At 38.3% G+C, this 23,880-nt stretch overlaps 1 protein-coding gene across 2 annotated transcripts in view; it reads left to right on the top strand.

Annotated features, from left to right (window-relative positions):
• Positions 1-23,880, top strand: part of DNAJB14 (DnaJ heat shock protein family (Hsp40) member B14) — a 51,316-nt gene that overhangs the window by 6,425 nt on the left and 21,011 nt on the right. Inside the window, exons 2-3 of one of the 2 annotated variants that reach the window (XM_040966598.1) lie at positions 14,336-14,507; positions 21,309-21,454. In XM_040966598.1, the coding sequence (XP_040822532.1) occupies positions 14,336-14,507; positions 21,309-21,454 (318 nt within the window). The remainder of the gene's footprint in view (positions 1-14,335; positions 14,508-21,308; positions 21,455-23,880) is intronic. The other variant, XM_040966599.1, reaches the window with a different exon arrangement.

Here is a 23,880-nt window from a genome sequence, read left to right as displayed (position 1 = left end):
TCAACAGTATTCTGTGTGTACTTATGGTCCATGCACGTCTAGATTTGCTAAAATGATACTGTGTGTTTAATTTTATTCCCTTCACTGAAGAGGATATGTTAAATAAATAAATAAATGAAAATCTTATGCATGGAAATCAAACAGTGAACAACCCATTGCTAAAATGACGGACCAGATTACCACCCATTGATATTAATCCTGAATGTAAATGGATTAAGCCCACCAATGAAATGTCAGATTAGTAGATTGGATCAAAACATAAAACCCATCTATCTGTTGCCTACAGGAGACATATCTCACCAACAAAGATCAGCAGGAACTGTATCTCATGGATTTTGATTTTTTCAAAACAGTTTTTTTCTCATTAAATTCTTCACTGACTTACAGGTCATACAGTCGCATCATTTTCTTCAAGAAGGTTATTGATTTTCATTTCATCAGCAACACATTTAGTAACATGTTATTTAAATTCATGGTGTTTTGAGTTTCTGTTTTTCTTCCTCTGTTGATTTTGCTTTGTGGCTTTTCATTTAAGGGGATGGATGGTAACTATGTAGTGGAGACTCTCATATCCAGATGTGAGGATACAACACAATATGTGTCTCTACTTCCAGATCAAAGGTAAACTCCCAGTGAAGCTTAACTATATCTTCACAGTTGGATGCTGAATTCTGCCATTGTCCATGCCTGCAATATGAACTTATAAGTACTTATTTATTTATTTATTTTAAGATTTATTTATTTTTATTACAAAGTCAGATATATAGAGAGGAGGAGAGACAGAGAGGAAGATCTTCTGTCCGATGATTCACTCCCCAAGTGAGTGCAATGGCCGGTGCTGTGCCGATCTGGAGCCAGGAGCCAGGAGCTAGGAACTTCCTCCAGGTCTCCCACATGGGTACTGGGTCCAAGGCTTTGGGCTGTCCTCAACTGCTTTCCTAGGCCACAAGCAGGGAGCTGGATGGGAAGTGGAGCTGCTGGGATTAGAACCGGTGCCCATATGGGATCCTGGCGCGTTCAAGATGAGGACTTTAGCTGCTAGGCGATGCCGCTGGGCCCAACTTATAAATATTTATGAAGAGCTATACTATTGTAATAGCATAGGGAAAGTCAATGTGTGTGCAGAGGGGATTTGAGGAGGTTGATAAGGGAAGTCCCAGAGCCTGTGGAACTGCATCATAAAATAATCATGATAATGATAATAATAAGCTATGCTCAGCTAATGAGATTAAAAATCCTCTTATTTTTCAAAGCTGTTGTAATAGTAGATGATGGATCTTATTTTTAATAAGTGTATGGCGGAAACTTATGTAATAGAAATATCTCAGTTCTCCACTTTCAGGTTAACCATATAAACATTTTTAATAGTATATTAATTTGTTTTACTGGCTTTTAATATGCAGCATTATTATATGTGAGTTTTGTTAAAACTCCAGAGTAGTATAACTGGAAATAAAAGCATAAAATAAGGTTTGATGGTATTGAAGACAAAATTTTAGGAGCCGTTGTTGTATGGTAGGTAAAGCTATTGTCTGAAATGCTGGCCTACCATATGGGCACTGCAGTTCTTGCCCCAGTTACTCCACTTTCAGTGCAGCTCCCTGCTAATGGCCTGAATAAAGCATTGAAAGGTGGTCTTAATATTGGGTCCCTGCCATCCTTGTTAGCAATAAATGCCTTTTTTAAAAGAAACAGGTTCTGTGCATTGGCTTATAAATACTGTTGCCCAACTACTGTTTGTTAATACTGTGCCTCATTGTAGATATAATTGTATGTGACAGCTAAAACAGTAAAGCAGAAAAAAAGTCTAGTGTATTCTCAGTTTTGTCAGTATTTGAATTGAATCATGCTATGCTCTCGTGATAAGTTGTAGTGAATATAGGAAGCCTCCCTCACTCCTCTTAAAAAAAAAAGTTAAAGTACAAAGAATGAGAACTCCTTAAGCCTCTGGTTTACTTCCCAAATGACTACAACAGCTGGAGTTGGGCTGGGAGTACAGCAGAGCCCAGGAGGGACCCAAAACCAGGGACCAGCTGCCTCCCAGGGACGGCGACAGCAGGAGGCTGGAGTTAGGAGATGTGAGAACTGTTAGGCCAGCTGCCTGCTGACATTTATTGTGTTGTGAAGAGGAAGAAACTGAGTTTTGAGTCTCAAAAATAACAGAACTTTTACTCACTCTGTGGAATCAGTGTGTAGTATGTTTACAAACACAATTATTGTTAGGCAAAACCCCTGTGCATACATTTGTATGAATTGTAGAGAAGTTTTTAGTATCATAACTGCGGAATATATAAAACTATATGAATCCTGTTTAGCAGTGTCTGACACATCCAGTCTGGCCAGAAGGACAACTGATCATGTTTTTGTGCTACGAATGAAATTTACAGATAACTTCTGACTAGCATGCAGAGGGTTTTTGTGGTCACTTATAAAGTGTTAAATATATAATTATCTTCATATCCAACTCCCCTTTAAAAATTCATCCACCAGCTGAACTATTTCTATAATGGCATACTTCCCACTCACCTGTCTTATACTTACGCAGCCACACTAATGGTTTAGGTAATTGCTTTTATCATTTATCAGGAAAAGGAGTTGATTCCCATTCATTCTCTAAAAGCAGTCCACTAGTGTTACTCTTTGGATCTGTGACCAGTGGGAGCGCCATATAAGTTTCTGAGACCTAGAGCTGTATCTTCAATAGTCCTGAAGTTACCATTCTCTGTGGGGTAAGAATGTTACAGATTCTTCTTCTGCACTTTCTGTACTACATTAGAATCACCTTTGTTTCTTAAAAGCCTGTTTTTTTGCTATTTTTAAAAAAAGATTTATTTATTTTTGTTTTTATTACAAAGTCAGATATATAGAGAGGAGGAGAGACAGAAGAGAATGATCTTCCATCCAATGATTCACTACCCAGGTGACCGCAATGGCCGGTGCTGTGCCGATCCGGAGCCAGGATCCACACCGGTGCAGGGTCCCAGTACTCTGGGCCGTCCTCGATTACTTTCCCAGGCCACAAGCAGGGAGCTGGATGGGAAGTGGAGCTGCTGGGATTAGAACCGGTGCCCATGTGGGATCCTGGCGTGTTCAAGGCAAGGACTTTAGCTGCTAGGTGATGCCGCTGGGCCCGTTTTTTTGCTATCTTTAGTGGAAAGTGGTGTTTGAGCATTACAATGTGGGCCATCACGATCCTGTGGCTACCAGACTATTCATTGTTTCTAGGCCTTTCAGTGCACGGAACTAGGACATGTGTTGTGATTTTATTTATTAAGATAAAACAGCATGAGTTCCAACTCAAGTTAAACACCTTGGGTATGTACTTAAACCTTCCTAGTTTATATTTCCATCTCTTTTGTTTCCTAAGTAGTAATTCTGTCTCTTGAATATGGGAAATTCTAGATTATATCATGATTACTCATTTATTTTTGAAATATTTGAGAGACAGAGGGAGCAAGCATCCTCTTTCTGCTGGTTCTTTCTCCAAATTCGTGTAACTCCCAGGGCTCCGAGGGACCAGAGGGAGAAGCGTGAAATGCAGTCGCTGTCAGGTCTTCCGCGTGGGCAGCAGGAAGCCAGCTGCTCGGGCTGTCATGACTGCTGACGGTCATGGTCTACGTTAGCAGAAACTGGAGTCTAAACGGGAACCGCATACCAAGCCCAGGTAGTGTATGGGGTTAAAGGTGCTTAACTGTTGGGCTACACACCTGCCCCACCCAGTTGTTTTAGTCTCATCATGTATATAATCATTTCTGAGTCTTAGTACCAAGAATAGTTGTAGACATGATGTTTTACTACCTCTAGAGAATTCAGTGTTTGTTTTCTTTTTGTTGTTGTCAAGTGAGGAAATTGCAGACACACACGAGCCATGTTCAGGGATAGAGCAGGCATAGAGAGGAAAGGTGGGAGAGCGATGTTTCTACTTTCCTCTGTGCAAATGGGAAGAGAGAGCACATCCTTCCCTGAGCCTGCAAAGTTGAGTGGTTACAAGATGTCACTCCCAAGTCCTGGGTGAGGGCAAGTGCATCTGGGGAAGGGCTCTGTTAATTAACTGGTAGGCAAGGGGAGGTATGGCTTCCAATTCATGTCAGGTAGACTCATTTCCTACCTGTCCTAGTTCATTCCCCTGGTGGAGGTTTCTGACCATTAATCTTCAGGGTGGCTGAAGAATGCAGATGCATCACATTTTCTGTGGATACTTATTGGTGATCAGGGGTGTAGGTTTAGAAATATCTATCTCCTCTCCTGGATCCATTTCACTAGCCAGAGAAATTTCAGTCAGTATCAGTGGCCACTGTATTGTCATTGCCACTCCCAGAGGTCGTGCATTTACAACAGGTCCATCAATCTGCATCTGTAAAATTGGAAAGAAACATATTGCAGATATAGTGCTCCCTAAAGGAGGATTGCATGCTCTTGTTTCCCAAATACTAGGTAATGATATGCTGCTCCTTTGCAGATTGAAAAACCATCCATCTCAAGTGCAGATGTCTCTTAGAGTGCACACACCACCATTAGAATAGAGGTGGACGTCAGTGTCTTTTCTGAGTAAAACTGTTACAATTATCAAGTTAATGCCTCCATATTTCATTAAGTTCTGCCAAATTTCTCAATTATTTGTGTCCCAGAAGCACATGTCACATTTATTTGGCATGATATGTTATCCTCTAAATTGATTCCTTCCTTGATTGGTATTTAAATTTTTTTTTTTCAAGAGGCAGAATAACAGAACTACCATGTACTGGTTCACTACCTGGATGCCACAGTGGCTAAGGCAGGGTTGTGCTGAAGCCAGAAACCAGGAGCTGAGTCCGGCTCATCCACGTGGGTAGCAGGGATCCTATCCTCTTGATCATTACCTGCGGCCTCCCAGAGCCTGCATCTGCAGGAAACTTACATTATTGTCTTGAGCTAAGAATCAAATTCAGTCTCTGTGATAACAAGATTCCGGCATCTTAACTGGTGTCTTAACTACTAGGCCAAATGCCTTCTGCTGACGTTGGCAATTCTGATGAGTTTAAGCCAGTTCATACATCCTTTCTTGCTTTCTAACATGGCGAAATTGCAGACACACATGATCACAATATACAGATAAGATAGGGGAAAGCTTATTTCTTACTTCCTCCTTGAGCAGATTCTTTAGATGTCTTTTTAGGCCCAAAGGCATTCCTCTTGGTACTTGCATGCTTCCTTGTTGTTAAACTTGTTGGTATCGTTCTGACCATCAGGAGCTTCTGGCCAGCTGGTAGATGTGTTTCATGAAAACCTGCTTAGTTTTTTGAGATGCTTCCTTTCACCTTCAGGTATGGTCTGTGATATTTGTGGTGATCAATCTCAGATTCATAGTGTCTCCTGAGCAGGTGACACAAAATCAACATCCTTCTCATGCAGGTCACCGTCTGGCATTCGAGTGCTGCATGCATCCTTTGGCTTACCTGTATCCATATGTCTACCCTTCTGGTGATGCAGCATAGTTCTCCAGCATCAAGTTCAGGGGTGGATGGGCATAATATGCTGCTTATTGTATACAGTATGCCTCATTTTGAGTTTGGCTGATATCTCTTCATATCTATAATGAATTTTTTTTTTATTGGCAAGAATACCTGACAACTGTTCTTAGTATAAAATTAGACACAGGGTACTGATTTGGTTCTTACTTGTGGGGTTGATCATTTTGTTAAGTTGGTTATTGCCAGGTTTCTCCACCGTGATTTTACTTGTTTCCTCTGTGTAATTAATAAATGTTGTGTGAGGAGATGCTTTGGGCCTGTGTAGAGGCTCTTCTCCTCAACAAACCTTCCCTTTCTCCTTGTAGCACCCATTGATTCTTTGCTAAATAAATTATAAAGGGCAGACGTTTGGCATAATTGTTAACACACTGGTTGGGATGCCTGCACCCCATTCTGTATGCCTGCCATTGAGTCCTAGCTCCGCTTCCAAGTGTAGCTTCCTACTAATGGACATGCTGAGAGGCAGCAACTGATGGATCAATTACTTGGGTCCCTGTTACTCATGTGCGGGATCTGGACTGAGTTTCAGGCTCCTGACCTGGACCTGGCCTACCCTTGCTTTTGGCAGTCATTTGGGGAGTGACCCAGAAGATGAAAGACCTCTTTCTCTCTTTGTCTCTTTCTCTCTCCATTCAGATAAATGTAAGTAAATTTTTAAAAATTTGAATAAATTATTGGTGCTTGCCAAATGTTGATTTTCTAATTTTAAAATTGGTTATACATGTATTAGTTGGCATCACCCTTAGTTGTCTGTATGGATTCATGGATTCTATTTAATCTGTCACTATTGTTTATTGTTGGACTCACTTTTAGTCAGTGAGTGCCCTGTAAGATGGCTCACATATCCTTTGACATGTCCTCATATAGACCTCATCGAAGTTTATACTCATGATCCGGGAAAAGCAGTAGAAGATGGCCTAAGTGCTTGTGCCCCCACCACCCAGATAGGAGAACTGGAAGAAGCTTCTGGCTCCTGGGTCTGGCCTGGCTCAGTGCTGGCTGGTGCAGCCTCTTGGCAAGTACATCAGTGCATAGAAGACCTCTCTCTCTCTCTCTCTCTCTCTCCGTCTTCCTTTCTGTAACTATGACTTTGAAACAAATAAATAAATCTTTAAAACAGAGACACATGAAGCATGCAATTTTAAAAATATTTGAGGCATTTCTACACCATCAGAACACAAAAATGTTTCACAATATATGCTGTCTTTCAGTCATCACTTAGTCTTTGTTCTATTAGTTCACTGTTGGTTTTTATGTCAGTGTTCAAGTGCATGTAATTATAGTTATTATGTATTCCCTTAAACTTGCTTTCTAGTAGTTGCCAGGAACTACTAGAAAGTTGGGTCTGTATTTCTAAGTTCCTGACTGTTTGAAGTTACTTTAGTAGAAAAAAAAATACTTGTTTCACATTTTCTTTCTTTGAGCATCTAATTGTATTAATACATTTTTTTTATGTACTGCTGATGAGCAGTCTGATGACAGGCCTGCCACCTTGTGCACAGCTGGTCAAGCCACTGTTCAAGATGCTGGCACTTTGTCTGAGAGCACTTGTTTGAGTCTTGGCTGCTATACTTCCCGTCCAGCTCCCACACATGTATCTGGGAAAGCACCAGAGGATGGGTGAACAACTTTGGTCCTTGCTACCCACGTGAGAAAACCAGATGCTGGTTGTTGCAGCAGTTTGAGGAATGAACTAGCAGATAGAAAACCTTGCTCTCTCCTGCTTTCTTACTCTGCCTTTCAAAAAATATATATATTTTAAAACATTTGATGACATTCTAATTATAAATCATTTCATCTTTGTTAATGACGTACTGCATTGCTAATTTTACTGGAATATATTGGTGTTGGTTATGTTTGGTTCGTTTTCTTAGGTGATAATCTGCTTTTTTCATTATGTAGTTTCAGATGTTTTTATGTATCAGGAAATCTTTCTTCAGTTATTGTATTGTGCTCGTTTGTTTTTCTTCTTTATGACTCCTACGTTAATTTTGTTAGATCTTGTGTAGCTGTCTTTAATGTTTACCACTTTTTCTTGAATGTTTTTGTTTCTCTTGAAACTTTTTTTTCTTATAGTTTAGTCTTAATTGATTTTTTTTCTTTTACCGCTTTTAAGAAATATTTATTGATTGGAAAGTCAGATTTGCAGAGAGAGAGACAAAGAGATCTTCTGTCCACTATTCACTCCCCGGATTGGTGCCATGGCCAGCACTGGACTAGGCTAGATGGGTGGCAGGGACCCAAACACTTGAGCCATCTGCCACTGCTTTTTCCAGGACATTAGCAGGAAGCTGGATTGGAAGTGCTAGCCAGAATTTGAACCATTGCCCATGTGGGATTGGTAGAGCTGTAGGCAGTGGCTTAAACCACTCTGCCTCATCACCAACCCCCTTGTTTTCACTTCTCATTCTCTTCTGAGTTTTATCATATAAGTTATGGATAGGAAATTTCTGAGGTGGTTGTAATTCTTACAGAATTGTTTTACTCCATATGTGATTTCTTTTTCTTTATTTAACATGAATTTTATTTATTTGATAGGCAGAGAGAGAGAAAGAGTGTGATCCAGGGAAGAAATGGCTGTTGTACTTAGGGCTGGATCAGGCTGAAGCCAGGGGCTTCTTCCAGATCTTCCACGTGTGTGCAGGACCCAAGCACTTGGTCTGGCCTCTGCTGCTTTCCCAGGCTCATTAGCGGGAAGCTGCATGGGAAGTGGAGCAACTGGTTCTACTAACCAGTGACTAGTGGGATGTTGGTGCTTAACCACAAATACCACAGCACTGTCCTCTCATGTGCCACTTCCTGTCTCTTCAGGTTGTTTTGAAGTAGTAGGTTGTAGTTTTTCTCAGGTTTTTTCTTCATTTCTTGGTGATAAAACATTCATTGTCTTCAGATTTACTCTTTTCTTCTCATAATTACTTTATGTCAGCTTTGACCTCTGTCATTTTATTTTACTGCTTTTTAATATGGTGGCCAGTTAGTTGACCTTTCTAAATATACAGTAAGTTTCATGTAGTGTTCAAAAAATATCCCCTGGCTCTATGAGAATTTCTCATTTTTGCTATCCCCACTTTTATATGGAATTTCTCTCTTTTTAAAGGTTAACTCACTTGCTTCACTTGGTACTTTTTCTCAGTAGTTATTTCTTCATGTGACTTCATTTTGGAAGAGAACTTTGAGTTTGTTCTAAGTGTAGTTTTCTATGTTCATACAGGATTTGTTGTGAATCTTTGCACTGATTTGCTATTGTAGTGGGATGAACCGATTCCTTTTTACATACCGTTTTTTGTTTTTTTGTTTGTTTGTTTCCACTTTGCCTTGCTGTGCCGTAGAAAGAGTCCATGTTGCTTATTTTGGGATTCTTATGGCTTGTGGGCCAATACATGCTTGTCAGTTATCCTGTGCTTCTTACCTGGCAGATGCTAATACTGCACAGATCCTGTAGCTTTGGGTTGTTTGCCGCCAGCTTGTTCAGAATTTGAGGATGAATATTCATTTGGCTCACCTGATTTTATGAGAAGATTTGGAAAGATTTGAAATGTTAACTGCTTAAACATTCTGAAGCATTACTTGCTTAAACCATGCTGGCTTCCACTGTGATTGTGTTAAATACAAACAAAATAATACTTAAAAATTTGTATAATATACATAACTCTTGTTAAAAATTGTTGCTATCTAAAATGAAAGCCTTTTTGTGCTATCTGAACTAGGTTGTTACAAATGTTTTATTGTCTTTGATGATCTCTTAAATGCGTTAGTTATGCATATACATTGGTAGAAAGATGCCGTGCATATGCATGTGATATGGTAGAAAGGCGTTCTATATAAATAAATTATAAATAATATCTACATGTTTGCACTTTTGCCAATAACACTGCTGGGATTTTAAATATAGAAAATGGCACATTGAGCTATCATACAACATGTTCATTTAAAGCATATCATTCATTGTATATTCACAGAAATGTGTAACCATCACAATAATTTTAGAAAATTTTTTCACCTTAAAAATAAAAACCTGTCCTCATTAATAATCATTTACTTCCTCCAATGATGTCCTTCTCCCACTGTCAATGTTGGCAGTGATTTATCTGTTTTCTGTCTCTGTTGCTTTGTCCTTTCTATACAGTTCATATTAATGAAATCATGTGTATATTCTATTGTCCTTAGCTTCTTTTTCCTTTTTTTATGTCTTTTTTTTTAAGATTTACTTATTCTTTTTATATTTTTTAATTACATTGTATTATGTGACACAGTTCTATATAGGCACTGCGATTCCCCCCTCCCCTCTCTCAACCCTCCCCCCATGGTGGGCTCCTCCCCCCGTTGTGCAACCACAGTTCAGGTTTAGTTGAGATTCCTTCATTGCAAGCATAGACCAAGCATAGAGTCCAGCATCTCATTGTCTGGTCAAGTTCAGTGGCTTCTTGGGGAAACCCTCCCCGGTCTGAAGGCAGAGCCAACAGAGTAGAATTCCAGTCAATTAAAAGCCCCAACATAACATCAGCAACAATATATAATGTTAAGGGATAAATTGACAAAGTATTGAGCAATCAATTTGTCAAAATCGGATGCATGGTCTTAACAACTTCCTGTGACTATTTCAATGACATTTCAACAACTGAGGTGCGAAACAGTTTTAGGAAGGGTGTGCATAGAAAGCCTCCATACCTTGGTGAGGAGTATTTAATCCCTGTGTCCTACCTAGTAAGGTGTGTGTGAGTCCATGCTGACCAAGCCTTCCTTGTTGTTCTCTGCCTATCCATTCCAATTTGCGAGTGTGTGTGTGTGTGTGTGTTTGTGTGTTGGGGGGGGGGGGCTCTGGTCATTGCAGAGAGGGTGGGGACCCGAAGTTGGAGCCAAGTAAGAACCAGAGATAGCTCCTCTCCCTAGTCCTGAAGGGAGTTTACTGTTCTTCTGTTTCTGAAGACCACTCGGGTTTCCTGGTTGTTGTTCCAATGGCCTTGGATCCTATGATGAAGGGTTCAGATTCTTCCATCCCGTGTGGTAGGTCCAAAGGGGGGGTGTCCTCTGAGTTCTCGGCCTCCAAAGGCATTCCAGTCCCCCTCTTTGGCAGTTGGAATGTGGTCCTTGGCACCGGTACTGATAGCCCTTGGTGGGGATCCGGAAGATTCCAGGCTTGGGACACAAGCCCCCTCCTGTCCACCTGCTTCACTCTGTGGTCCCCCATTGTGCACATGACCTCCTGTTAATAGGTTTTCAGGGTCGCTCTTGATTCCCTCTATATGTCTTTGTAATTTTACTGTTGTCTAATCATGTCTTGAATATATTGTCTACAAATTACCTGTTATTTGCCTGAGAGGTTACACTACACAACTTCCTCACTCGTTCACAGGAGATGGAAGCTTTCTTTGCTCTCCCACCCAATTTCTGAGTAGTAAAAGGTTTTGAAAATATATTTGGTTATACAATTTTAAAAACACTTGGGTTGAGACCATATTAGGTAGAGGTTCATCGGGGGAGATTTATATCATTGGGAATCTTTAGGGTTGATTCATGTACCCAAAGCCCTGAGGGTTCATCATGGAGCTTTCTAAGCAGCATAGAACCCAAATCCCAGAGCTCCCTGGCCGGGCAGCCAGCAGGCAGAGCCTCCCGCCAAATGGCACTCCGGCAAGCCCAATAACCGGCTCTGGACGCGCATGGTAGTGGCCGCGTGCGATCCATGCATGGGACACTTGTCCCAGGGCCTTCCAGCCACCATACGGTAGCAGGAAGACTACTTCCCCAGGTTCAAGCTCCATCCCTTCCCGGTCCTGCCCCCAGCTCAAGCCAGCAGGCGAGCAGTGAAGCAGTTGGACCCGCTTCACAGAGCTCCGTGGGTAGTCCATGGCGCTCCGGCAAGCCCGATACTGGCTCCGGACGCATGCATGGTAGCGGCTGCGTGCGATTCAGGCATGAGACGCCACTTGTCCCGAGGCCTTCCAGCCCCCATGCATCCTTAGCTTCTTTTTCCAGCATATTTTTCAGGTTTAACCACTATTGTAGCACACATCTATATTTCCTTTTTGTTTTCAGATAGTCCATTATCTGAATATATCACATTTTATTTGACCATCCACCAGTTGAGCCTGTTTCATTTATTCTACTTTTTGCCATTGTGAAAAATGTGGGTATGAACATTCACAACTCAGTTTTGGGGTACCTACATGTTTTCATTACTCATAGATATATAGCCAGGAATGTGATTATTGAGTCAAATGATAACTGTAAGTTTAATCTTTTAAAGAACTATCAGCTGAGTTTTCAAAGCAACCCATACTATTTTATATTCCCAGTGTATTAAGGTTCCATTTCTCTACATCCTTGCAAACATTTGCTGCTATTTTTTTTTATTGTAGCCACCCTAGTGTAAATTGGTGTCTCTTTGTGGTTTTGATTTTCATTTTTCATTTCCTGATGGCTAACGACATTAAGCAGAATTTTCATATGGTCATTGGTCATTTGTCTAGAGAACCATCTGTTCAGATCCTTAACCATTTTTTGAATTGAGTTTATTTATTACTATAATAGTTATATATCTTAGGTATGTTTATTTTTAAAATTATTTATTTTTAAAGCAGACTGGTAGACTGATTTTCCATCTGCTGGTTCATTCCTCAAAAGCCCTCAAGCCAGGTCTGAGCATATTGAAACCAGGAGCTAGAAACTCAAAGTAAATCTCCCTCGCAGCAGCCGAGACCCAACTTTTTAAATCATCACCTGCTCCCTTCCAGGGTGCATGTCAGCCACAAAGGGAAAGAAGGTGCAGACCCAGGGCTCAAAGCTGGTCACTCTGATAAACCGTACAGGTGTCTAAATGATGTCTTAGCTGCCGTACCAAACACCTGCTCCTGGATGTTATTTCTTTTATCAGATGTACAATTTGCAAGTATTTTCTCTGTTTCTTTATCTTTTCACTCTATTGAGGATAGACTTTGAAATACAAAAATTATAAATTTTGATGAAATCTCTAAATTTTTTAGTCACTTTTTTTGTAGTGAGGGTTGTGTTAGGGCAGGTATTTCGATGCTACTCAGGATGCCTGCATCCATGTCAGAGTGCCCGTGTTTGAGCCCTGGCTCTGCTTCCAGTTCCAGCATCCCGCTAATGTTCACCCTCAGAGTAACAAATGATGGCTCAAGTCCTGGAGTTCCCACCATCCATGTGGGATACCCAGATGAAGTCTCAGGTGTTTGACTTCAGCGTGATCCACATTCTTTTGTTACAGTCACTTGAGGAGTGATCTCTCCCTATTACCCCCTCTCTCTGCCTTCAGATGAGCAACTAAGTAAATTTTAAAGAAAGAGTGTTTTGCCTAAACCAAGATCAGGGAGATTTACTTTTGTATTTCGTCCTGAGTTTTGTAGTGTTAACACTTACATATAAGTGTGTATTTCACTTTGAGTTAATTGTGTGTGATATAGTGAAGGGGTTCAGATTTATTCTTTTGTACTTGTATATCTGGTTGTTGACTAGTACAGAATTTACCATGTGGTAATAATTTTTTGCAATTTGAAGAGGATAATTTTATGATCTTGCTATAATGTGATCATTTGTCATTCTTGATCTAATAAAAAGTGAATACTTACTAGTTGGGTATAACGTTTTATTGCTTATGTAAAGTTGAAAAATTAGATGTTTATGTTGTGATGTTGTGAGAAGTTTTTTTTTTTTTTCGAAGATCTGTTTATTGAAAGGCAAAGAGGGGAAAGGAGAGAGACACTCTTCTGTCTACTGGCTCACCTCCAAATCTCTCCAACAGCAGGGATTGAGACAGGTAGAAGCTAGGAGCCTGGAACTCCATCCATTTCTCCTACATGGGTAGCAGAAATCCAAGCACTTGGACAATGATTTTCTGCCTTTCAGGAGCATTGGCAGGAAGCTGTATCAGAAGCATGGATTGTCTGGGACTCCAGGCATCTGTGATTATGTACACGGGTATCCCAAGTGATGACTTGACCCACTGAGCCTGCCCTGTCATCTATACTCGCAGGTTTTGTTCTGTTTTTGTGTTTGTGTTTTGTTTTGTTTTTGTAATCTAGCTTGTAATATATTAGGAGCTGCTATCATGGTGATAGATTTGTTGGTTTATTCCTTTCTAGTTCTGTTAACATTTTTTTTTTGTTCAGTTTTACCTTTGTATGGAAAACTTTCCTACATTCATAAAAGCACAGAAAATGATAGAATCAGCCCTTATTATTTAACCTGAGTAAACAAAATCCCATGTTTACTGCATGCTTATTGCAGTATCTGCAATTTTTTTTTTTTTACACTTAGGCCTAGCAGGAAACATTTTTCTTTTGGCTGACACTTACATACTATGAATAGTATTTTCCTGTAAAATGTTTCAGTAGGAAATTCTCAGAGTTTTTGTTTGAAAATGTTTTTATTATGTGTAATTTCTGGAGAATTGGTACAGAACCCAAGTTGACTTTTTTTTCTGGATGTTTTGAAGATAATATTGCAGTATGATTCTGCTGTTGAGAAATAAACTAGGAGTGTTTATTTTTGTTTCTTTGTGATCTCATTCTCTGAAGACATTTTCTTTGGAATTCTGTATTTTTACTATCATTTTTTAAAAGTATGTCATAATTAATTGAGTGATAGTAATTTCAATTTGTTAGATTTAAATGTCTTAACATTCTGCCTGTAAATAGTGGTTGGAATTCTACAAATAGTTAAATACACACAGAAATTTTTACTATTAAAAAGACCCTATGGCAAATTTTTTTGGAGACCACAAAGTAATCTTTTTGCATTATGACTTCTTTCTCAAGATCCTGTGTGTATGTAAGTAAACAGAGTACACTTTTATCTTTCCACAGCACTGTTGGAAATAATTATGAAAAATGGGAGCACAGCTGGAAATAGCCCTCATTGCCGAAAGCCATCAGGTGGTGGTGATCAGAGCAAGCCTAACTGCACGAAGGACAGCACGCCTGGCAGTGGTGAGAGCAGCAAAGGCTACACCAAAGACCAAGTAGACGGAGTCCTCAGGTAGGGAGGCAATACATTGGTATTTCAAGTATAATTGACATGAGTATTATGAATATTGATTAAAAAACAAGTTTGAAGCATTATTTAGTAGGAAAATAAACATGTAGGAATTAAACTCTGGAGTGTATCTTATGCTTTGTATTATGTGTAAAATCATTCTATGGAAGAATGCATCTTTTAAATTCTGAGTCACAAAACTTCTTTCCAAAGGAAAAATTATTTCATTCTTCTGATGCAGTTCATTTTAAGTAATGGTATTGGAAAAATTATGTTGTTTTATAAATATGAAAATCGGCAAAGTGTATGAGAAATTTCAGTGTAAAATGAACAGCATTTTTACTGTTAAACATATCTTAATTAGGACAAATTTTTTTCTATTTGTGTTCTGTTTTCAAGGTTATTTTTGTATATGTAAACAGCAGAATTTCCTTTAATGTTTTTCTTAGTCTGGTTATTCTCTTTCTGAGTTATATTGGTTCCTAATAGACTTGTACTTAAGACAGAAGAATTAGGTGGTGTTGAAAAATGATGAATTGGGTTGTAGGGATCTGGCTTCCCTGATTTATAGATAGTGAAAGTTTATCTGGAAATCAAATGATGCTTTATGAAGCCATGAAACACACAGAAAAAAAACTGTTGTTTCCTGATAAGGAAGATGTATCAATGTTGCCCTCTTTAGATGAAACTAAAATTTAAAGATTAAACACTGACCTGTAGTTAATCAGGCAATTCCTATGGAGAGTAATTTTACAGCATAGCCAGCAAAGTCAAGAAGAGTGGAGTGAGTGTTACATTGCAGCTGTGAAGCCTTCTGACACATTCGTCCTCTGTGGGAGGGCTGCTTCTAGTCCCTGCTGCCCCAGGCTTCCAACACAGTTTCAAGCTGTAGCACCAGAGATGGCTTGGGTTCCTGCCACCCAGCCAGGAAATCGGGAGGTAATTCTTGATTCCCAACTTCGGCCTGGCCCAGTTGCGTTTGGTGAGTGAATCAGTAGATAAACAATCTCTCTCTACCTTGTAAATAAATTGATTTCTTAAAAGAATAAGGAAAGTTTAGGTATTTTTTCCTTCACTATTTTATTTATCATTTAATCTTTTTGTTCTTTTTTTCCAGTCATTTTTACTTAGAATCATTGGTAATTGAAGTATGTTTTGAGATGTTTTACTTCTTAAAGAAAGTGATTTCCTGCCACATTTTAATTTTTAAATCAGATATCAATATATTTATGTTTTCCCCATGTATGCAAACGCTAAAGCTTGATTCTGATACTTTACCTGAGTTTGCTGACAATAAGAAAAAAAGATTCCCTGATCATGGTGAAGACATAATTAAAAAGGTATTTGAATTACATGAATGGTAGTAAGCATTTTGAGAGTATAAGTAATGTTGCCATCCACTTTTGTAGCTGTAATACCATGTCAGATGTGGCTGAATACATGAGATAAGTAAGACTTGCAACTGAGTTTGTTTCACAAAAGGAGGTGATCAATGTGTTAAAACACATTCCTGTTTGGGAAATGCATTCTCAATGAATGAAGTAAAGCTGCTTGTATTTTTTTTTTCTTTTCTTCAGAAAATCGTTGGAATCATCTATATATTTGAAAGTTTCATGAGAAAACTACAATTATAAGTTTTTAGAGAATAGGAATCTCCTTTGTCTGATGTTATTTCTTTAAAAAAAAAAAAGAAAAAGAAAAAAAGCCCTTTTCTTCATTTCCTCTATCCTAAGTACAAAAGACTAGTCCAATGTATTTTGATAGAAATAAGGAAAGAATAGCAGTTATACATCTTTGTTTTAGTATTGGGGAGAGAGAGAGTGTGTGTGTTTCAGAGCCTGAATGACCTGCCTTTGGGCAGGGGGACATTTTGAGAATAGAGCAGTGAAAGGTGATGTTGAGCACAGATAGTATTTTATATGCTGAGTTGGACACTTAGAAACCTAAAATATTGAAGAAATTTCTGTCTTTGGGTTTGTATTTTTTTCTGTGAAGCTGGAGATGGAGATGATTCTCAGAATTTCGAAGAATAGGAATGAAGTTGAAAGCTCGAGGAGAGTAGTGAAAGTACATGATATTTACAGAGGTGGAAACAAAGGGAATGAAAAATGACTGATTCAGCATTGAGAGCCAAGCCACAGATGAGCAACTGTTACCTTAGATACTTGCAGTGGAGATTAGGTCTGTGGTCAATAATTTTATTATACACTTTTTACTACATAAATGTGATTTGTTTTCCTTTGGGAACTAAATAAGTTCGGAACATTCTTTAGGAAGATCCTTTGTTATTCAAAATATATAGGTCAATACTTTATGTAAGAGTTACGCAGCTGAACCGTGCAACACTTGTTTATTATGTTGGCTTTCATAACCCTTGGTGTAGTGAGGGAATAGATCATCAGCAAACACCTATATGCTGTATGCCTTTGTATTTTTGTTTTATCTGTACACAGGGGATTTTGCTTGAAGAAAGCCGTATTGTTGGTTAGCACAGTTATGCAAACAAGTTGCTCAGTTACAATTTGGCTCAATGGGGAGAAGCCATGCAATAATGTCGTATCCATTGCATAAGTAAGAGCTAACTTACAGTGAGAATAACAGAGAAGTATATAACTATGCAAATTAATATTTTGTGTAACTAAGTACACTTTGAGGTAAAATATGTGAAAAAAATAGGAGGTTGTCAGAGATCTAGTTGAAGAAGTTTTAATAAAACTATTGAAAAAAGCACCAGTTTATGTTTAAAAATATACACAATTGGCATGAGATCTCTAACATAGCTATCATATTTATCAATTAGAAATACTACTATGAAAATGTTAAGTTATTTGAATTACAGAAATTTTAATGTAAGAGATGATTTATGCTACAATTCCATAAATGAAATTTTTTTTGTTCTAAGCAATCATGTCTTGAAAGTCAATATTCCTTCAAGTATCAGTTAAATCTGATGTTTTTAAAAATTCAGCTACAGCACATGAAAAGAGAATTGAAAGAGGACCGTTCTCTTCAGCCCACTGTGTTTTCATGCAAATGAATAGATGTCAGAGCAGACAGACTTTCCATTGCTGAGCTCTAGCTGTCTTGTTGGCCTTGCTGCACACTCAAAGCTTACAAGATGGGTAATGCATTACCCATCTTAAAATTCCTTCAGTGAGACTGGAGGTTTGATTCTTTCAGAAAGGAGCAGATTGTGAGCATTTTGATGAATGCACGTAGCTGATAAAAAGGAGCCTCAGGAGCAGCATATGTATATTTTAAAAGATACATATGTGGTAAACCTCATTCAGCTTTGAAAATGTTCATGAATGAATAGTTCTGGAGCATTACATGAAATCCATAGTCTTCAGCCTATGTAATGATCTGATGGCAGTTTATAGTTCTCTGTTGGCTTTTCAAGAATTTCTCCTTTGATATAGTGCAGGAAAGATACAGTGAAACCGGGTACAATTAAGAATTTAACTGTCTGCCTTCTTCCCTGTGTGACTTTTAAAAATATACATTTTTATTTTTACTTAAAAGTCGGAGTTACAGAAATAGAGGGAGAGACAGAGAAAGACACAGATTTTCCATCTGCTGATTCACTTTCCAAATAGTTACAACATGCAGATTAAGCTGATCCAAAGCTGGGAGCCAGGAGGCTCTTCCGAGTCTCCTATGTGGGTCTAGGGTCCCAAGGACTTGGGCCATCCTCCTCTGCTTTCCCAGGCCATAAACAGACCGCTAGATAGGAAGTGCAGCAGACAGGGCAAGAACCAGCACCCATATGGTATGATAGCACCATGGAACAGGATTAATCTGTTGAGCCACCATGCCCACCTCTGTAACATTTCTTAATATTCTTTTAATGTTTATTTGAAAAGAATGAGAAGCAGAGGGAGAGAGAAAAATAGAGACAAGAGAATCTTCCATGCACTAATTCACCCCCCAGATACCCACAGCAGCCAGGGCTGTGCTGGGCTAGGCCAAAGCCAGAAACCATAAACTCCACCTGAGTCCATCGGTGTTTGGACTACCATTATATGTTTCCCAGAATGCAGTAACAGGAAGCTGAATCAGAAGTGGAGTTCCCAGGACGTGAATCAGCACTCCAGTTTTGGATGTGGGGACTCCCTGGGATGCAGGAATCCAAAACTTTGGCTTAAAACACTGTGCCAAAATGCCCACTGCAACAATTTTTAATTTATAACTCATATTTAGAGCCTTGTACATTTTACCCTACATTTCCTCGTTCTCTAGCATTGCTCTCTTGGGTCACCTTTTTCTTTTGCTCAACCTTTTGTACTTAGAAATATTGACAAAACAATGTTAGAAAATTAATTCGGGATGTAATCCAACATCAGATGCATTCACACCTAACAGTAGTAACTTTAAGATGATCGTTTATTTTGTCACAGCCTTAATTTCCTCCTATTTTCAGGTATGGCTATTCAATTCTTAGCTCCATTCTTTGCCTCCCATTCTGTTTCATTTCTATTTAGTTCTCTTCTATTTCATATTGAGCTTCAGTGCCAAATGCATTTCATTATAACATTCATCACCTTTTACCTTTTAAAGTTCTTGCAATTTCCACCCTCTAGTTGAAAACATTATCTACCCATTTCTTCTTTTATCCATTGATCCTTTTTTTCTTCTGTGTACCCCAGAAAGCTCCATCTGAATGTTCCACATGCATGGCGGGGCTCAGGCTCTTAAGTCATCATTTTGTACCTCTCTTTCATTAGCAGAAAGTTGGATCAGCAACAGAGAAGCCGGAACTCAATGTGGCGCCTCCATATGTAATGCCAGTTTCTCAAGTGGTGGCGTAACCCACTAAGCCACAATACCTGCCCCTTATTATGGAGTTTTTGGTTGTTTTTAAGATTATTTACGTACTTGAAAGGCAAAGTTACAGAAGAAGAGAGAGAAGGAGGGAAGTGAGAATGTATTTGTTTATGTGTGAGAAAGAACCAGAGAATCTTCCATCTGCTGTTAGTTCACCCTCCAAATGGTCACAGTTTCTGCTGGTGCTGAGCAAAGTCAAAGCCAGGAACCAGGAGTTTGATAGATCTTCCATGTGGGTGGCAGGGCACAAGTATTTAGGCTGTATTCCGCTGCTCTTCCAGGTACATTAGCAGGGAGCTGGATTGCAAGTGAAGCAGCCAGGACTCAAACATGTTCTCTTATGGAATGCTATTGTCATGAGCCACAGCTTAACTTGCTGTGCCATAATACCAGCTGCTCTGATAGGGAATTTAAAAAAAATATTTTGTATTTATTCATTTTATTTGAGAGGCAGAACAGAGAACTGTCTCTTATTTGATGGTTCACTTCCCAAATGCCCAGAAGTTGGGGATCCAAGCACTTGAATTGTCACCTGTGCCCCCGGGTGCACATTACCAAGAAAGCTAGAATAAGGAGCAGAGGCAAGATGTAAGCCCAAACACTCCAGTGTGGCCTGCAGGTGCCTTAACTGCTGTACCAGATGTCTTCCCCTGAACTAGAAGGTTTTGAATGCTTTTTATTTTTAAATCACTGAAGCATCTGAAATAGCATCTCAGAGAAAGTAGGTACTCAGTAAATTGTTCTTTTTTTTTTTTTTGCCATGTATTTTATTTTATTTGTTGTTGTTGTTGTTGTTGTTTGGTCTTTCCTTTTTTTTTTAATTACATTGCATTATGTGACACAGTTGTAGGTACTGGGAATGCCAGTACCTACAGTAAATTGTTCTGAAAGAAATAAATACTCGTTCCTACATGGCATTTGACTGTGTAATTTTAGGCAATTTATTTAGTTACTTGAAACTTAAGTTCCTTCACTACTTAAGTAGGAATCATATCTACCTAATGCAGTAAATGAGAGACCTTGTGTCAAATGATCAGCCTAATAATTCTGTGCTTCTGTATGTAAAATCAGTAAACCTGATGCTTAATATTTATTTTCATTTTATTTGAAAGGCAGCAAGACTGCTTTAAGTCATTTTACCCGTTGCATGTCTCTATCATCAAGTCACCTGTGGCCAGAAAAGTTCTGAAATCAGAAGTATCCTAGAATATTGTTAATGTACCCATGGCTTTTGTGAAGCCAGATTACCAGGTGATGCAAGAATGCTGACATTGAAAAGTACTTAACATTCTCTGCTCCATTCTTTTCCATTTCCATCACTCATTTCCAAAGAATATTCTTTCCCATTCCTAATATATTTTAACGCTTCAATCTGTTTTAACTTTACAGTGTAAACTATGTCAGTTGCATTTTAAGAGTATATTCATAGAAGTGAAAATTCGGTATCAGACATTTTTTCAGTGCATGTCATTTTATTATGAGACTTTTATGTTTTCAGAGTTACACTTATGAATTTTCTTTAGCATAAATGGGCTGAATTAACTTACCTTGACATTTAAATCACAGGCTATGACAGATGTTTTGTATATACTAATGATACTTGCTTAGATGTACAGTATTCCAAAGTTCTTGGGTTGTCTTGCTTATCATTCTCAGCTATGGAAAACTTTTGAGCTTCAGAAATTTTTAATCCCACCTAAGAATAATATTAAATTATTGTTATTCTTTTCTATGAGTTATCGTCTGTGCATCATCCACAATTTTTACATGTCCAGGCTCTCCACTTCTTAGACTGGGAAGAGATTGGAGGGATCATCCATGGCCCCAAAATGGATCACACTAACCCTTAAAGGGATAAGCTGTCACTAGATTTTGAAAAAGCAGTCCCAGATAGGTTTTTTAAAATACCATTGTAATTAAAAACTAGAACATGATGTTATTCCTTGAAATTTATATTCTAACACATTCTCTTGTTCACAGCATAAACAAATGTAAAAATTACTATGAAGTACTTGGAGTTACAAAAGATGCTGGTGATGAAGATTTGAAAAAAGCCTACAGAAAACTTGCCTTGAAGTTTCATCCAGATAAAAACCATGCACCTGGAGCAACAGATGCTTTTAAAAGTAAAGTAAAATTGTTTAAAGCAGTTTTTTTTCCTAAACTTCTAGAATTCACTTTGTTTTAAAATACTAAATTTTGTTTTCAAAAACATGTATTGTTTTGATATTCAGAGTTACTGAGGAGGCGGGTCTCCATCCACTGATTCACTCCCCAGATAGCTGTAATGGCTGGAGCTAGGCCTGATTGAAAGCTCTTTCCAGCTCTCCCATGTGAATTGTAGGGGTTCAAACACTTGGGCCATCCTCCACTGCTTTCCCAGGCCACTAATATGCAGCTGGATTGGGAGTGGAGCAGTCAGAACATGTAGTGTGACTAATATGGGACGTTGGTGTTGTAGGTGGCAACTTTACTTGCTATACTAAATGCCAACTCCTAAACTGTGTTTTTGGACTAGTGAATTTAGATGTCAGCATAAATAAGAGTCAATCATAAGTCCTATTATAAGTTAAAATAATTTATTTAAACATTTTTGCTTTTGTAAAAATGTTTAAAAATTTTTTGAATGTGAGTTAAAATGTGTTTGTGATTTGCTTAGATGATTTCAATGTTCTGTATTATTGTAAAGAGTGTTAAGCTTCTTCTTTCTTCTGCTTTATTGATATCATGTCACCATTATTGGCTTATAACAATCCTAGGCGCATATACCTGTATTTCTGCATCAGTCTCAAGATGTGAGATATGTAATTGTCTCTCTAGGATGCCAACTAAACCCTCAAAAGTGGTTGTACATTGGTGTGATATGTTGTTGTGCTATGCACAACTAGAAACTTAATACTTACGTACGCACTGGGAGGTGATTGACCCCAAGAGATGAGACTCATGTTACTCAGTATATAAGAGGTTGTTTGTAAATCAGAATGCGAATTCAGTAGTTCCAAAGAGGATCGAAATATAGGGAGTTAATCTATGAGTACATTTTTTACTGAACGGAAATGCATAGAAAACCCAACTTGTAATCCATAGATGTTTGTTGAGCATAGGTGGTTAATTTGAAAGTATAAGCTGAAGTCATCATATAGAAATGATGAATTTCATTCCTTTGGCACTCAAAATCTTTTTATTGCCTTCTGAATTACCTTATTTTTAACCCATTGTGTTTTTGAAATATTAAACTATTTGTCTTCAAACAAAAACCATATATATGTATGTATATATATACACATATACACATATATATAAGCTAAAGTACAGATCCATTTTTATATAATTATTGAAACTTTTTTTTAATATTTATTTTTATTGGAAAGGCAGATATACAGAGAGGAGGAGAGACAGAGAGGATGATCTTCCATCTGCTGACTCATTCCCCAAGTGGCTGCAATGGCTGGAACTGAGCCGATCCAAAGCCAGGAGTCCAGAGACTCTTCCTGGTCTGCTGGTGCTGGGTCCCAAGGCTTTGGGCTGTCCTTGACTACTTTCCCAGGCCACAAACAGGGAACTAGATAGGAAACAGGGCTGCTGGATTAGTACCAATGCCCATATGGGATGCTAGGGGCATGCAAGGCAAGGACCTTAACCAGTATGCTACCATGCTGGGTCCCTGAAACTTTTTTTTTTAAACAGAAAATGGAAGCCATTTACTTTTCTATATTCTCAGGGAATAGAAAAATAAGAGATAATTGGTTTAAGGGATTACATTAGAAGGAGATGTTTTCATTTTGTGTTTTGCAAAGGTTTAAAAATAAATGATGTTCTTAAGAAGAATGGATATTTTGTCTTTCCAGTTAGGACTGTAAGTGTCCCCAAGCAGAGAATATTTCATTTACCTATTGAGTAACTTACACAACCTATTAAACACATTTTTTAAAAATATCCTAATGAAACGGATCCCCTTCTTTCTGACACTGATACCTACATTAGCTTTAAAGATATATAGGTATTTTGGAGACTATTTGAATAATACCAGTGCCTGTTTAAATACACATGAATATAGTAACAGTAAGGCATGAAGTAACTACATATTTGTTTGCTTGTTTAATAATAATGGAGTAGGTGCTATTGCTTTTATTAGGTGTTGTAGTTCAATCTTAGCAACTAGAATTTATCTCAGAGAACTTAAGCGTTAAAACTATTCTTTGGTCTACTTTTTATAGAGATATACAGTTGGAAAAGATGAGATATCCCAATTCTCCAAGAATTTGTGATTCATAAAGGGAATACAGGACTCATACAGGACATTTGCAGCATGTTATGCCAATCATTTGATGGGTGTCGTGTCTTATAGTTTTTTCCATTATTTGTTTGCTGGTTTAATCCCTTTAAAAATCTCACAAAGTTGTCAAGGGACCAGTATCCTTCTAATTTTACAATACGAAAATTGAAACTGTCAGAGATTAACTGATTTACCCAGGATTTCCCAGAAGACTGGCTATAATTTAAATCCCAAAACAGAGTACAAAAAAGTCAGAGAGATGAAATAGCACTACAA

The sequence above is a fragment of the Ochotona curzoniae genome, unplaced genomic scaffold (assembly GCF_017591425.1).
Source record: "Ochotona curzoniae isolate NIBS_2020 unplaced genomic scaffold, NIBS_Ocur_1.0 scaffold_4506, whole genome shotgun sequence".
NCBI lineage: Eukaryota > Metazoa > Chordata > Mammalia > Lagomorpha > Ochotonidae > Ochotona > Ochotona curzoniae.
Note: the sequence above shows the minus strand (reverse complement) of the source record. Positions and strands in the feature narration are given on the sequence as shown.